General features: G+C 40.5%; 1 protein-coding gene across 1 annotated transcript in view; it reads left to right on the forward strand.

Annotated features, from left to right (window-relative positions):
• Positions 1–6,936: 6,936 nt before the first annotated feature.
• The window catches only part of DLGAP2 (DLG associated protein 2), a gene marked incomplete at its 3' end in the record, with an annotated part of 84,541 nt that continues 73,613 nt past the window's right edge, over positions 6,937–17,864 (forward strand). The window contains exon 1 of the mRNA XM_081997732.1: positions 6,937–7,953. Coding sequence (XP_081853858.1) covers positions 6,952–7,953 — 1,002 coding nt within the window. The 5' untranslated portion in view covers positions 6,937–6,951. The remainder of the gene's footprint in view (positions 7,954–17,864) is intronic.

Here is a 17,864-nt window from a genome sequence, read left to right on the forward strand (position 1 = left end):
GTGGCAACGTACTTCAAACCTGAAAAGCACTGTGCAGATCTGTGTGTTACATACCAATCAATACTAGGACATCATACGCTTCAAGCCAATGGAAATCAATTTTGCACCATCCCGAGGACTCCCTGCTTTCCACCACTCCAAACCCTGGTCCATCTTGCAAATCCCATATTGCATCTCATGTATTTCTGTGCTGTCCTTCGTCACGGCATGGGCCCAATATTGTACCTCTCATCCTCCCCGTAGAGGCCAAGGTGCCCATTCTCCCACTCAGGAGATGTGGGATGTCTTCATTCCTCAAATAACTGTTTCATCATTTCTCCTTTTTCACGTATGACGTACCCTATTCTCCATGAGGGCTGGTCGGTGATGTAACCTTGCTTTAACATGACCCTGGTCACAGCTTTCCCCAGTGATCACCAGTGTACCATACTACATGTCCTCCGACACTCAATACCCCCACCTCCCACTCCGCCACCACAACGATCCCATTCTTGCTTATCAACAGTTACTCTGCGCTCCTCTTACTATATGCCCTGTTCTTTGATCATGTTTGTTTATCTCAGAAATAAATCCCTTGGGATGTTGGATTGCCAGTCTACTAATCTCTATTTGAAAGATGGATGGAGCTGAAGTCAGAGAACTGTTGTGCTGAACAATGATAAGATGCCATCAAATATTTGTTCCACCTGCAGACATCTGTGTCAGTGCTCAAAACTGTGACTGTACTGAATAAATGGCAGCAGTCCACGTGCTCTTTACTTCCCCCTTTCAGTTTTCTGACTTTGCTCAAGTTAGTAAGTTCTGGTCACTGATGCTGTTTTAGGAATAGAATTTGCCTGTCCATTTTTATCTAACAAAGGAGCTATAAAAACCATCTTACCCTTGGTCATTATTTGTCCTGTGTTTCCACTGGATTAGCTTGGGCTGTCAAATAATTTTCTTTGTTTTAGCATTATTCATGTGCTTCAGATCACCTAAATGTATATATTTATGATGTAGTTTTCTGCATGAGAACTTGTCAACCACAGCTTTCGCTTTAGTCAGCAGAGATAAATACATCCATGAAGGGTGGTATTCACCTGACATTTTTTAGATATGTACTTCAGGCTGAGATTAATCATGCCAGTTTCTCACACTCCGAAATAAAACCACATCCAGACAGCATATTTGTAGCAATATCCTTGGCTCATGTTATTCTTGAAATCATACCTGTATATCGATTGGAAGAGTACGATTTACATAGTATGAAACTATGACAGCAACAGTTTAACTGTATGGACTGATCACACCCTCTATCTCTATTCAGTCCACTAGTATAAACACAGCCGTACGTGCCTACCACAAGGATTGCTCAGGATCCTGAGTCGAGAGGTATTTCATTTCCAGGCTTAAGTGTCAGAACAAGTCAGGAATTCACATGCAGCCCATGGCTTGTGTTTGCTCTACAGCCTTGGGCGTTTTGGTGTTTGGCGGTAAGGTCCTCAGAACTGCCTGCTTCTCTCTTTTGACTGTGCAGTGACATTGGGTGCAAAAAGTACCTTGTTGCAGAAGCCTTGATTGGGAAAATATTACTTATTTTTGAGGGGATGCTACCCCTCAAAGTTCAATAGTTCAAGTAAGCAGCCTGAGATGTTAGATAGGAATTCACAGATAGGTGATACTGCATGAAGTGCAAATGCATCAACTCAGTGTAATGGAAAATACAAGTCGTCTTCTAAAGCTGGAGGTTAAAGTCAGGTAGTCACCCAATCTTTGCAATTTTATGTAAATTTTGTAGAAGGTGATGTGCTACATAAATGGGTTGGAAATCTCATAGGACCAGAATAACAGCTTAAGACATTTCCAAAATTTCTTCCTTGCACTTGGCAGGTTAGTCACTCTTCTCAATTCCTGGAAATACTAATCTTCAAGGTTACAATATGAGCGAGAAAAATACTATAACAAGTTAATGAGGAAATAGTGCTCATCTAATACTACTTACTGCAGTTTTTGGGCAGACAAATCTCCAGCTAAATCATTATATTTATGCATTTTAATATTTAACATGTAGTTATTTTATTAATATGCTTGGGTTTATACTATTTAACATTTGTATTAGTTATAGGTTTGGCTGTGAGTGTATTTTTTTCATTATATATTGCAGCACTAATCGAGCTGAGTGAAACAGCACAATGCAGCAGTCTGGTTTTCCATAGCACATCTTACTGAGAGCTAGATTACGTATCTCTTTTGAGCAATGCATTTTACTGGTTGCACTATCCAAAAGAGCTGTTTCTTCTACAATGAAAACAGCAAAAATAATTCAGATGGGTAAGCAGTTTACCAAGGGGCTTGTAAGGTTAAAGCAATTTAAATCAATTTCTCAATGGAAAAAGAAGTGCCTTGCAAAAAATGAATAAATAAATAAAAGCAAGAATCAGGCACCATCTAGTAGTTCCAGGAATTATTATTACTCTCCAAAAGCTTGCTTTCAATACATAGCACACAAAGCAATTTGTACAAAAGGATCTGTGGAGACATGCACTTGTTTTGAATGTCAGAGAGGTTTCCAGTCTTTTTACATTGATTCTCTTCAACAAAGAGCGGTGTTCCAGGAACTTAGGGATGCACAGCCCTTATTTTTCATTGCTTTGCGGTTTTTATCCCTTTTGCCCTAGAACATTAATATTAATGCTAATTCATTATTTCAAACAACATTCTTTCTCCCTGAACACCTCTGTCTTCTCTTGATGCTTACTGGCACAAGGAAGAAGCTTGAATGCTTTAAAAATTGAGACCAGTCCCTGAAGACAGGCAAACTAACATCTATTTGGACTGAGAGCGCAGCCCTTTTAGCATCAGAAAGTCCAGAAGCAAAAACAGGGGAAAAAGGCAGGAAAGGACATGTCATAACAGGGAAAGAGTTGCAATAGGCAGGAAGGGATGCAGAAATCCTTCCATCTGTCAAGGTTAAAGGTTGATTTGTATCTGTATAGTAGTGTCTTAAAAGAAGAGCTTTAAGGGATTTTCAGGATCTTGGAATTACTGGATTCTCTCTAACATAACAGCCTATGTCTTGGTCTCGGTCTCCCCCACAGTCTTTATGTATTATCTGACTATCCATTGAAGTCAATGGAAAGAGTCCATTTTGCCCTGATGAAACCTAAAAAGCAAGCCATTCCTTTGCTCACATATATTTTTTTCTCAGTTCCTATTTCTCAGTCTGCTTTGGGTTACACTTATTTGTTCTTCTGTCTCCCTTCAGTTCTTTGGTTCTGATGGTGGCACTTTCTTTAAGGGACTAGACATTAGTATCCTCAACTACTTTTATATTTTTAGAGTGATTATGCTAAAAAAACACAGGAGCTGCTCTAAGAAAATAAAACCTTATATTTTATTCTAAATATTACTATCTTCATGACATAGACTAAAATTCCAGTCCAATCTGTCATTATTGAATAATTCTGGCATTATTTTTTTACACCAAATTTTTGAATTTAAAAAAATTCAAAAATTTCTTTTTGAAGACTAGAGAAAAAAAAATTAATACTGTAGCTTTACGAAATGTTATGAATCAGCTGAGCTGTGGGTATTGACCATAGACACACTTTTAGCCCCTTGCAAAGCTAGAAATCCGTGTTAGCTTAATCGAATTTTAAGCTAGCATACTTTTCTTTGAATTTCTGGCAGGCTAAGAGCGAGCACATGGTCAATTACACTGGTCTGGTACCATACAGTGATTCATTCAGCCATAGCTCAACTGTTTCTTCAAGCCATGAAACAGGTCTCCTGAACAAAGTTGACTGAATAGTACAAAGCCCAGATGACTTGCTAAATTTATATATTATAATTCAAAATTTTGAAAATTTTCAGAGGTTTTGTAAGAAGTAATGGTGCCTAGGATACAGAACAGGTTTGATGTCCCAGGCAGATCCCAAACCTAACTGGAGTGATAAATTTAGATTATGCACATGTAAGTAAGTAATTTGGGACTTTATCTAGTATCACTTACTCTCTATGGCAGATTTAAGAGGGGAAAATTACTTTTGGAAAATGCCCCTTCCTTAATTCAGTTTTTAATTATTTTGATTATGTTTATTAAATGCCTATGGCAGTTTCTAACTACTGTGTTTCAAACAAAAAAATTCAGATATTCCATGAGGCACAGAAAATGCTATAAGATTGAGAAAGCAAAGTACAGAAAATGGAATTTTTCTACAGTTGCACTGAGCTAGAATCATCGGGAGTCATGAGGGATGGAAAAACTGTTGTTAGATTATCCATTGCAGTGCAATCAAATCATGCTGTCTCATTCCTAGGGATGTAACAGGATGAAAATGTTTGAAGCCGCCTGGGCTCAGTTTGATGCTGCGTGAAGCCTAAAGAAATCACCAGGGACTAGCAGTTCTGTGCTAGGCAACTTGCTTAAATGAGCTTCTTATTCCTGTCTAACTCTTTCTTTCGTTCTGGATCTCTGCCATGCCCTTCCTTTGTTGGGATTTTTGGGGTTTTTTTTTTAAATGCATTGGCGATTCAGAGGTGTAGTGCAAGAGTTACCTTCATTCATAGATGTGCAAGATCGTGACGAAAAGGCTCAGGGTGACTCTTATCGTGCTGTCAATTTGACAGAAGGGCCTCCTTCCACCTCCCTCTGGCTCATACCGCTGTGAAAACGAAAATCAGCAAATCCACAAGCACTTTGGGAAATGTTGCCTGTATTCCGGTTTCCTTTTCTGTAAAAGTAGAACAGTGCCTTCCACATCTCATGGGATTGTAGGAACTAACGCAGTAATCTCTGTCAGCTGCTTTGGGAACCCTTTATGGGAAGCACAGACCAAGTTCAACACAAGGACCATTATTATTCCCCTGACAATGTTTGGTAATATACTAAGTACTATTAATTACAGTGGTACTTATGTGGCTGAATCCCAATGCACTGTTATAATTTACTACCTTGTCTATATATAGCTGCATTTTTAATTGGATAATCAAAATTATGTTATTTCAGAGAAACAGTTATATTTCCTTTTTGTAACTACATTTATGCAGACTATTATAAACTAAATAGTACAACAGACTGAGTAATCAACAGTAATAAGTTTTTATTTTAATTTGAAAATAGCCAAGAATTAAGTAAAAGAAATGGTTACAAAACCAAAATAGAAGCAGAAAAGTATATATGCAAACACACATCAGTTTCACACCATGATAAAGTCTGGAAGTGACATTTGGCCCCTTAAATCTGTCTTTGACTTTAACGTAGCAGGATTGTGCCTGGGATGAAGAATACTTTATTGGTTGTTAGTTTAATGCTACATTCATTTTAAACATCATGTGGAGCTCTGTTGAAATTAGGATGTAATAAAATTATCTAAGCATCTTCCACTATAGGAAATTTAGAGCATTTAGATTATGAGATTGCTGATGCTAATGCCTTGCAACAAATTGCATTCTGTACTGAAGATATCATGACATAACACTTATTAGTTGAATAAAATTAGAGATACGGGTATTGATCTGTTTCATGACCATATCCAAGCATTGAGTTTTCACCAGCAGTGGAAATATGATTTAGGAGAGTTTTGTCATATGCTTAGAAACCCCTCAAAGGGCTGTTGGCTACCGTGTTATTGCTACAGGCTGGTCTCCAGTGTCCAGTTCTGTTGTACATATTCAAGTACATATTCTCCAGCTTCCATTCCGGTTGAAGCCTTCAACTTCCTTGTATGGGGCACCTGTGCCCCTAAAATTATTTAGATTCTTTAGAGCAAATTTGCAGAAAGACTGTGCTAAGTGGGTTGTATAAACACTTATGCATCTGTCTGATCCTCTAAAGGATTGTCTTGCATCCTATATCTTTGTCTGCTTTTGAAATGTTGCTTAAATAAGCTGAAATTGAAGAGGGAAAGTGAATGCGAAAATCAAATTGAAGCATTTCTGGATTTTTTAATTTTCTGCTAGTAGCATTTGACAGCTGCAAGAAATTACATGAGAGAAAAAAATTTCAAAGGCTTGAGTATCAAAATCTTTGCTTACAAGCTACTCTTATTTAGTAATCATGCTTGTTTAATAACCACAACTTGGAGCGCATGATCCATAGGAACAAATAATCGAGTCTATAAAAACCCATCACTTGTACCTAAAGATATTTGTTTTATCAGGAACAACAGAGAGTGATTAAATAAATATTTTGTAATTTGTACATAAAAAGGGAAAAACTGCCTAATAGGGAAGACTTTATATGTATGGGAATAGCAATAATACTTCTGGACTAAGGAAAAGAGATGTTCAAATAGTATGAAATGCTTATTCATAAACTGTTTAGTGATATAAAAATTAAGCTTCATCTCTGCATGTTCATATTCTTTTTCTTTTTGCTGTTTATTACTTATGTTTATGAACAGTGAACTTGGGATCCTGAAGCTGAGATTAATTTCAGAAAAATTCAGTTCAGCTTGTGATACGAAAATGGTTCCATGGAGAAAGGATACATTTACATTAAGATATCCAGCTGAGAGATCACAGAAATAGAAACGAGACCCATGTAACTTAAATGACTAGCCACAAAGCTTGACATATGAATTCTAAATATCAAATAATATACTGAATATACAAATAGATCCATTAAATCTATTCAAACAAATTTGCATAATTAATAGCTTCATAAAATTTAGAACTGCTAGTAGACAATTTTGCAAACAGGAAGGAGGCTGCATTCACCCCGTAATTTGCTCACAGCGAGCAATTTTAACCAGTTCTAAAGCGGTGGATGAAATTCCATGAATGGTGAGACTTTCCATCAAGCTGATAGAGAAAAAATGTTTAGTTTTGCAATACACTTGGATTTAGCAAGTTACTTTTTTAATCAGACACATAACAGCAGTTTTATGTGTTCTCCTGACAGACCAGCAGTACTCATGGTCGCCTTCTCAGCACTTCAATGAAGAAAGATACTCTCCTGCTCCGAGGAATATGAAAGGATTATCTGGTAGTCGCAACCAACCACAGTTATGTTCAGCTCATACTTGTGGCTTAGCAACCCCTGAAGATTGTGAACACACCCACGACCATATCCACCATGGGCAGGAGCCAAGGCAATCGTATCTTCTCAGCCCCACGGAGAGTTGCCCGATGGACCACCATCGTTGCTCGCCACGCAGCTCCATTCATTCTGAGTGCATGATGATGCCCATGGTAATGGGCGATCACATGTCAAGTAGCACTTTCCCCAGAATGCACTACAGCTCACATTACGACTCAAGAGACGACTGCGCCATGTCTCACGGTAACCCTAAGATTAACCGTATTCCTGCAAATCTTTTGGACCAATTTGAGAAACAACTCCCTCTTCACCGGGATGGGTTTCACACTTTACAGTACCAGAGGACCTCAACGGCTGCGGAACAGCGCAGTGAGAGCCCAGGAAGAATACGCCACCTCGTTCATTCAGTCCAGAAACTTTTTACTAAATCTCATTCTCTGGAAGGATCATCCAAGGGCAACGTTAATGGAACAAAGGGAGACAGTCGAGGGGATGACCATCATCACGGGCACCATTCCAAGCATAGCAAAAGGAGTAAAAGTAAGGAGCGAAAACCAGAAAGCAAGCATAAATCTGGAATGAGCAGCTGGTGGAGCTCTGATGATAATTTGGACAGCGATAGCACTTACCGAACCCCTAGCGTGGTAAATAGGCACCATGCAGATCATATATCCCATTGCTATCCTGAGGCGCTCCAGGGGCATTTTGGGGATCTCTCACTGAAGACTTCCAAAAGTAACAATGATGTGAAGTGTTCAGCTTGTGAAGGGCTAGCAATGACACCAGATGGTAAATATATGAAAAGGAGTTCTTGGTCCACGCTTACAGTGAGTCAGGCTAAAGAGGCTTATCGCAAATCGTCACTGAACTTAGATAAGCCCCTGGTTCATCAGGAAATCAAACCTTCCTTGAGGCCATGCCATTACCTTCAGGTAAGAGGAAGATTTTCTTAAGATATGTAATGAAAAAAGCATCACAGTTTATACCATAGTCATCGTAAAAAATACAAGGGTAATCTATGTATCTCTCGAAGAATATCTATATTAGATCACCTAATGTAGATGTTCCATGAAAGTGAGAAAACTCTAGCTTTTGTCTTTGTTTATAGATTAAAAACTATAAAACTGGTGTGATATAAATTAGTAGAATCAGTAGGTGTGTTTTCATCTTTGGAGTTCACACTGAACATCTTGATAAAATCCATATATCAGACTAAAAAAGTGACAGTTCTCCCAGCAGCCTGGGAGCTAGAAAAAGTGTTTCAAATGCATCTGTGAATGAGAGATTTTAAAGACAGGCTGCATGGAATCCCATTTTTGCATTCTTTTATTCTTTTTCTCTGGGTTGTTGGAAGTAACAGGAGAATGGATTTACTAGTGTGCGCAGTTGCTTTGTCATGTTGATGATTAGTTACAAACTTCCTTTTAGCGATTGGGTCACCCAAGTTCATATTGAACTGAGCCTCTTTTGAGACCATACTATAAGCTATCCTTATTAAAAGTTACATGGGTACCTCAGGGAGATAAATATTTCAGACCTGGCACTCAGACTGTTTGTGATGGTGGTCCGCACACTTGTTTCCTCTAACAGCAACAAAGAAGCTCCCACTTTCTCCTACATTTAAAATCATACTTGTTGCTTGCTGTCATTTGCCACCCCAAAATCATGCTAATGTAGCCATTAATGATGCTGCATGATGATCTGGATCCTAAAGTGATATGGGTTTTAAAAATAGCTTAAAACATTTTTTTTAGACGTTTACATCATTTACATGGCCTAGGCACAGCACAGTGCCGTGACAAGTGACATTAGCACGTCAGGGTGGACAGAGAACTGCAGCGGGAGCAGAGCAGAAAGGAGAAAGTAGCTCGGAGGATAACTTCTTCAGCTAGCTTTGCCACTGGAAAAAATGTAGTATCCAAATATTCCCTTAGGTATTTTTACCAAGTACATTCTGCAAAGCCTGCACGGTTCTGAGTACCTCCTCTTTTATTTCTTTTAAGGAGCTTCTCTTCCTCCAGAACTTAACCGATTCTCACATTAACGTGGGCCAATCCCCACTCCAGGTGTATGTATTTAGAGATTTTCTGTTCCTGTGGGCTCTGCAGAAGCCAGCAAACACAGAGTAGCAACAACCCTTGTGCTTCTGCACAGAGCTCTCTCCCCTCCGAGCAATAGGGGTCCAGTAGTAATGAGTCACACTTGGAGAGCCAGATCCTTCTGAATGCATGTGCAGACATCCAGGATCAATCTTCCCTACTGAAACAGGGAAAGTTCCTCATTGCAGAGGAAGGAAAACAAAGAAATTGCAACCCTCATAGCACTACCATGCAAACTGATTCCAATTTAGACTGGCAGCTGTGATATTTTATCATATCCAAGTACAGTTCTCATGTATGTAAAGCAGCCTGCACTCCCCTGGAAGTTTTTAATCTAACTTGACGAGCCAGAACTGGAAGCGCATCCCATGCAGAGACCTCCACTTGTGCCTGTGTTCTAAAACCATGTGTACAGCTCTGGCATTACAGAGGAGTTTAGGTATGGCTAGCTTTTTTCTTACCATGACATACTCCTACTTCTGCACAGACAGGTCTGGTTGCTCTACACCTCTGCTGGCTTTTGTGCTTTCCTTCTCATCATGTTGCATTGTTTCTTCTTCCCCACTCTTTACATCTCATTTTTCTTTGCAGAAGCCACCAGTTTTTACTTTCCATGGGCCTTCTTACTCCCAGCTTGTATCAGCACCCTCAAGTGCATGTGAAACACTGTGTTCATAAACCAACTTTGTTATCTTTGTTATCTAAGATCAAGCCCAGTGGCAAACCTAGGGAGCAGGAAAGCACATGGTTTGCAGAGTCATTGTTTTATGTTTTTTTGTGAATTGGGATGACTACAGGAAGGAATTTTCATCCAGTAATTAGGAAGGTTCATCCACTGGTAGGTTCATCCAGCTTAAAATCTAGGAGATGTGACTTTAAATTTTTGCTGCACTTCGTTTTTAAGCCCCTTTAAAAATGGCATAGTAGCTATTCCATGTTCACAAGGATCCTATGATGGAAATTTGTTAAGACTCAAGTGCTCGGTTACTACCATAAAGAATCTATAGTTGTGTTGAAAGCAATAATACCAGGAATTCTATAACAGGAATATTCTCATTACAAAATATTAAAACAAAATACATGTTCTGTAGAATCTGGATATGCCATTCAGAGCATAGATATCCTTCAGACTGAGTGGCTGGTTTATTCACTAGCCCAAGGTCAGCAAACCAACTGAAGGGACCCCATTCTGTCAATGTCATACTAAACGCTTCGTTTTGAAACTTCTACTTTGAGGGATGCTGTGCTGTCACACTGTAATCCTTAAGACCAGAGATATAAGTCCCATTATTAGGTCTGTAACGAACTTTCTCTCTGACCCAGGAAATGTAATTTGTTAATCACTGCACACTTCAATTACTCTATCTGCAAAACTGAGGAGAGATATTTAACTTCTTTTACGGCAGTGTAAGAAGCATCACTAAATAATGATTGGATAAAAATAATCATTAGATTCAGAAACTGAGAAAGGTAGAGAAACACATCAGGATCCCTAGCCAGGAGAGTTTATTGCCTTGCTCCAGAATATCTGGCAATGAGAATTCAAAGGATTATGAAGTTGATTATGCAGCAGCAGATTTCCCTGAGGTGCAAAAGTGAACAGATTAGTGTAAAACCCCAGGCCCTTCACAGGATCTCTGTGTTTATAGCGTTACAACAAATTATATTGAAAGACATTTCTCCTGAGTGATGTCAGCTATATATTTTTAAATTCTTTTTAAAGCAAAGCCGTGAAATTATAGTCCTTCAGCCATCTTATATATAAATACCTAAACGTGCCCCAGAATAATAAAAAATCATTTTCTATGTTTATATTTTAATACTATAAATTTATAACGAATATATGGCTTTTACTCCACTACCTAGTTATATGAGGATTCACTGTACCCAACCCACTTTTCTATCTACTATTCTCCTTCTTGTTATTTTTTCTTTCGACACCTGTATAAAATATTGCTACTTCTGTTTTCCACTGGAGAGTTTTGGTATACAGCGTCCCAAACTGGAAGACCATGGCAGTGTCTTGGGCCTGTGCTTGAGACCGTGGTTTCTGTTTTGTGTTTCTGGGCTTCCATTTTGTCTTCCCCAGTAATTACTGAGAGGGAGCTTCTACGAAATTCGAAATTACCTGAAAGCAGGAGATGAGAAAAGAGGATTTGAAGGCGTCTGCACATTATATGCTTAAGACATGTCCTGGAGTTGAAAGCAGATATTTCTTTAACCTGGTAAATCTCCATGCTTAGTCTCTGGCTCCTCTCTTAGGGTTTCACATTCCCTGCTCCTCCACAGACAGTCCTTGCAGCTGGAGGATCTCCTTGGATGGGGAATGTGCTGTTGAAAGTTAGAGGTGATTCAGTCAACGTCCATTGTTCCAGCATGGGTGGTCATACAGCCCTAAAGTGGACAGTTTCAGAGAACTAAATCAGTAGAAATAAAGCTGTATATAATAGTGATTATTTTTCTCATCTCATCACTCCTGCTACAGTGGAGGTAGTGGGAACATGCAGAGAGAAGGGAAGAGTGAGAAGCCCCTTTGGGCTCCAGCTCGTTGTTAGTGAACCAAGTGAACCAAATGGTCAACTAGCACCGCGCGAGCAGAGAGCAGCCGCTTGTAGCTGTACACTAATAGCATTTATCAGATGCTTGTGAATGATTAGCAACAGTTTTTACCCAAACAGTTGGAAGAATTTCAGTGACTGCAAGCGCTAGCTGTGGGCAAGCAGAGATCAGATATGTGTGAAACTTGGTTCCTTACATGATGCCAATGTACCTCATGGGTTATTTAAAGCTCCAGTCCATCTGCTATCTGGATACTGAGCATCACAAGAGCTTATAGGGACTGTTCCTTGCCTCCATTCCCCTCCCAAAATACAGTTAGACTACTTATAGCCCAGATTTCTAAAGAATCAAAACCAGTATGTTTACTCATTATCACCTGCTATAGTCTTCATAGAAAATGTTAGCAAATGCATCTTAAACATTGAGAATATTTGTTCAGTAGGTTATACTCAAAGGATATGGTTGGATGCGGCCTTGAGCAATCTGGTCTAGTGGAAGGTGTCCCTGCCCATGGCAGGGGGGTTGGAACTAGACGATCTTTAAGGTCGCTTCCAACACAAACCATTCTATGATTCTATGTATGGGCCTTTAATTTCTGTTTTGAATGCAGACAAATTGAGCTACAAATGCATTGCTGGGCACCAAACACCTTTGTCATCTCACTCACCAGGCAGAATAGCCAAGTAAATCACACATGCAGTAAAGTGCACTTTTGTATAGTTTTAGCTATAGTGGCTGCTACTGTTTTCCATGTCATTTTAATTTTAATGTGAAATATGTTGAGAAAAAGACGAATGAGTTGTGAGATCTCTTCTGTCTTCATCAGCTGTTTTGGTTAATTGGATTCAACACGTATACAGTGCAATGACTTTGATTAATTTCACTCTGATGAGTATTAGTGAGAAGGAAAGATATTCAACAGGAAAAAAAGGGCATGAACTAGATAGCTGTCCTAGAGTGACGAATACAAAAGTGTCACTTTACAGTTTCCAGGACTGAAATACCTTTGAATGCTAGTTAAAGAAAAGTAGTTCCTGCAATAAATCCAAAAGACAGGCAAGACCATAGCACTCGCCATTACTGAAGTTCTGGAGCACAGTGCTATGTGTCACTGATTAATATTCCTCCCTCAGCCATTCAACAGCCTGTGAAGCAGCAAGCAATCAAGGTAAACATACCACAAGGAACAGTGAATGAGTCAGCACTAAAAAAGAAAATAGCATGTTGTTCTAAAAATGGCTTCAGCCCACTCCTGTCTTCCTAGTGCATTTAAGTACTAGCGTCATCCATTACAGCACTGGCACTGCTAAGCATGTGGGTAATAATGTCAGCTGTATACTCTGCAGAATGAAAGAAAAGCACAAGAGTTGGTCTCTTAAAAAAGAAAAAGAAAAAAGCAGCCATTTCAACAAGGCTCTGCTGGTTTAAGTTCTGCCTACATGGAGAAGAGCTTCGAGAACAAGCTTACGGGTAAATAGGCATTAAGCCCTCAGTTACATTTTTCCAGGAACTCTTCTGGGGATTGGACACATTCCCACAAACGAGACTACTGCCCTCGAGAGGACGTGCTACTGCTTTACACTCTGCCTCTGGTTTGCAGGGATGGATGGATTTGAACTCAACACACCTTTCTCAGCACTTCATCTTTGTGAAACTAGATTTACCTGTTCGCTTGACATAAAACCCATATATGAACTACAGAAACTACATCCAATACTCTACCAACTGATGCACACAGTGGAGTTAGCCAGAGCTAGCAGAGTTTTGGCACTAGCATCCGAATAATTATCACCCACGCTGCCTGCACCATGATTTATGACCAGTCACCACTCCAGAATTAACTGGGTTGTTTCCACAGCAGGAGAAGCTAGTATTGACAGTAGGGTAGCAGGGTTGTCTGCATCCTAAATCAGCATGGACACGTGCTGTTCCATTTTGATTTCTACAGCCCATTACAGTCCCACAAGGATGTCTCAGCTAGCCCTATGCCCTCCTGGTCAGGAGTGGAGATGTGCAAGAGAGACCTGTAATGCCCTGACAATAAGGGAAATGATGGGACAGTTAATGCCCCACTGTCTGCTCGCAGTGTTAATGTCAGCCTGCAGCATCTGGTGCCGCACCTGGGACCACGCAGTGGAGTTATTCCCCGGGTCAGTAAGGGTGTAATCCTCCCGTACAGAGCAGCAAGCTCAACCTCTCCTACTTGTTCCTTACAATGCTCTCTACCCATCATATCTCTGAAGTATTGCACTTATGATTTTAAGAACATTCAATAAAAAGGATTTAATAAAGTTGACACTTCCCTGTATTTACAGAATACTGATGGTTTCGTGTGTCACAAAACCCAGAATACCTCTTAAATACCCCTTCCAAGGAAAAAAGAAAGTGGAGGGGAAATCAATCAATAATAGTGTAAAGCTCTGACCAAACAGTTGTCTCAGATTGCTGGTATCTTGAATTACTGTGTTAATCAGTGATACAACACTGCTTCCATGCCCACGTTCATATTGACTGAAATGAATTGCTGAACCTTTTTTTCCAAACCAGAGTAGAAAGATTTCAGAGCTAGCATTTTCTTAAAGCTGCCAAAACAAATCCCTATTACTACAGAAATGTCAAGGCTAGGAGTAGAAAAGGGAGGCCGTCATCCCACTGCCCTTTAATCAGGGGCAATTGTCCTCCTTTACAACGTTAGTACAGTGTGCTGCCAAGATGTTTTTCAACGTTCACCTCACCGAAGCTGAAGGCTGACCTTTGCAGTTGTTCCCTGAAGTTGTCGCTGGGTTTGAAGAAGTTTTGAGCCAGGAGTAACTTACTATTTTATACAGTTTTTTATGTCGGACGAGACGGCCAGGAAGGCGCACGAGGGGCTCCCCTGTGCTCAACCTGGCTGCCTGGGGCAGACCCAGCTCCTCTCCCGAGCACTCTGCACCCTTTTTTTCCGCAAGGACATTAATGTAACACACGGTGAAGCATTCATCAATGTTGCTTTGATTCCACCCCCCCCCCCCCATCTGGTTTTGGCCATCTTACAGTGCTGTGCTTAAAGGTTGTTTTTTAAAGGGGAGTCACAGCTGTGCTTAAATGGCTGAATGTCTATCTGGACAAGGTCCCTGGTACATTCTGTTAGGTGAGCTGGTCTTCTGAAAAGTGTGCAGGTAGTTAAGTGTTACCTGGTAGCTAGACAGGAAAAAAATACTCATTTCACTCTGTAGGCTAAATAATTGGAGTCATCTGGAGTTAACTGTTCAAAACTGTCAATCATTAGTTAAAATGAGAAAAATGGATGAAAGGCAAATATATATGTATTTTATAGAGCCTTGAAAATTATTTATGTTTTAAAGACATGCATCGTTTTTTTCGGTAGTAGCTCTATAACAGAAGAAAAGGGTGATATGATTTCCTGCTTAGGTTAAATAAGGCACTGTTTACTATAGGTCATTTTTTGCATCAGCCTTTAGGTGCTGCCTTTTAGGTTCTTCTTCCCTGTCTATACTTATAACAGCTCTGCAACATTGGAGTCCTTGCTACATCTGCAGTTTCTGTGGTTTTGGAGGTGCCGTGCATTGAAAGTATGTTGAGAGCACCTCTCCTTTTCTTCCTTTAATGGTGTTTTTGTCTCTTACTCTATACTTCTGTGACCATGACAGTCTGTGGGGTCTTGACCCACTCAGGTAATGATAAGGTGAGAACTCTGAATTTCCCTTAGTGGTAAGGGCAAAGATATTTCCAGAGGGACCTACAGGTGATTTTGGCTGATGCGTCATGCAGTGTTGAGAGTCTGGGCTGGAGGGGCTGGTGATACTTTATTGTCCCATTTCTGGAAGGGGCTAGAAAAGGATGGACTAGGAAGGTACCGCAACGCCCGCGCTGTGCCACACAGGGCCCCAGCTGCCTGCGGGAGTGTTGGACGTGATGCAGCGAGGCCACCGGGATGCGGGTGACTCGCCGTGAGCAGGAGCACGCTCAGAGAGTCTTGTCTCCCACAACTTCATCAGTCACAAAAACCAGGCTGTTTTTCTTCACCTGTGCTGTGCAGGTAGCTGGGCTCCGTTCACTCTGCAAATGTGGTGCAGACAATTCAGCCTACCTCTCCCAAAAATACCCACCAGGACAACTTGTAGTTAGATTCAGTTGCTGATATCGTAGTCCCCTGGACCTCATCTGCTGCCCTGCCGGTCAGGCAGCCCAGCTGGCAAGTATCTTCCTGGCTCCCCTTCACCTGTAGTGAGTGACAAGCTGCAATCCAGTTTGGGTCTTTAACTTTTTGATGCTTGGTTTAGCAGAATTTGCATTGTAATTAAATTAATTCAATTTACAGAGAAAGATGTAAAGGAAAATGCAGCTATGAGCTGGCCCAAAAAGGCAAAGAGAGAGAAAAACAAACTCTAGGGCATGACTATGGGAAATTAATTGGCAGAAATGCTGCATTTTGTGACAAGCATGAGAAGATGCAGGTTTTGGTCTTTGATGCTTCTATGGACCTCCATTTTTAAAGTAACTGCTACCTTATGCTGCATCTATGATATCAAACTGCATAGTGTCAGAGTAGTTTCCTTGGCACTGCATCCTGATGCTCTATACTATTATGTGGCTGAGCCTGCCTTGGGCATTGTTTTCATCCAAGCCAGCCAGTATTTCCCCTAAACAGTTCCTGGGTAGAGTTCAGGACTTAGCACAGGCCAGGGACTGTTCTCGGTAGTCACACTGGTTTGGAAGCAAAGATTGCTCGATAGCATGGGTGTGGAACGCTGCAGGCCAACTGTCCTCCAGGTAAGACGGTGGGTCTTCATTTATTAATGCATGCAAAGCCCTAGGGTGGTCACCATTACCATTTTCATTCTTCTCTCTCGCTCATACTGATGACTGTGGAGCAGCACAGTTAGTTGGAAGAATTCACTAGTTCAGCTGAAAACATATTTTTACTTATCTTTACTACTGTTGTTAGGGTAATGTTCCAGGCAGCACTCTAAGTCACTTCAGCATTACTAGCATTGCTTGAAGAGCTGAATATTGCTTAAGGAAAACCTGCCCCAGTTAAGTTGATGGTAGTATAATTTTAAAGCAGCTTAAGCTGACCATGAAGCAGCATCCTGGGTCACTTACCAAAGGAAATATGCAGCCAGCTGGAACCCAGGATTCTTGGTTGAATCCCTACCCTTTTTGCATCTTAGGTTGAGAGGCTATATATATATATATAGGTTCTCATTTAAGTGCAGGCCAAGCCCTCCCTTCAGTCCAAGCTCACTTTATATCAAAGTTCTGGCACAAGATCACAGTGAGCTCCAGGCTTAGCAGGCTAAAATCACTTATAGCTTGGACAAGCCCACCACTGCTGTCTGACTGCACCTCGCTCCACCATATCAAGGTGGCACAGAGTCCAGAGAGACCCAGCAACGGTCTTTGCCAGGGTCTTTGCCAGCAATATGAGCACAGTAGGTCATGAGGTGGGCATTTGGCCCAATTCATCCAAACTGTATAAACAAAGCCAGAGAGTCCTCACAACACTATTTACAGTATTTAACCATCCTCAGATTACAATTCACATTGTTGCTGGAGAACCAGTTAGGAAACATAGTGCTGCTGCTTTTTTTGTGTGTGTGTGTTCATCATTGTTGAGATAAAGTATTATTTAAATGAAAAGAACACTCTTCTGTAGAAAATACAGAAGTGGTGACTAAGCAATCCTCAGTACACTGGACAGAAGTCTTCTTTCTATCAGGGATTAGTTAGTGCAACCTTGCTTGGAACTACACATGGAAACACTAAAATGAGGCAGTAAATAATGCTGGTACTGGTTTGCCTATTTGAACATCTCCCAGATGGAATATTATGTTTGTGGTCTCTTCATGGGTGTCCAGTCCATTCCCAACTCCCAGATTCCTGAATTCAAGCTTATTCATGTTCATAGCAAAGCCTGGAGAGAATGGCTGGCAAGGCAAAGGTGCCTCTTTCTTTCCCAGATTAGCTCCTGCCTTGACGTATAGTGTCAATGGACTTTCGGGGAATGCAGCAAGAACTCTCTGTGCTTCTGAGCTGTCAAGGAGTTCAGGGAGTAGGGACTGGCATGTGAAAATTAAAGGTAATTATGAGTATCGGTATTGTTAGTGGTGAGGAGGAGTCCCTGCCATATTTTGTAGAAAATTTTGAATGGTTTCATTGTATGATTCATATTTTTTGAACAA

This window comes from Phaethon aethereus (genome assembly GCF_964289735.1).
Source record: "Phaethon aethereus genome assembly, chromosome: 3".
Lineage (NCBI taxonomy): Eukaryota > Metazoa > Chordata > Aves > Phaethontiformes > Phaethontidae > Phaethon > Phaethon aethereus.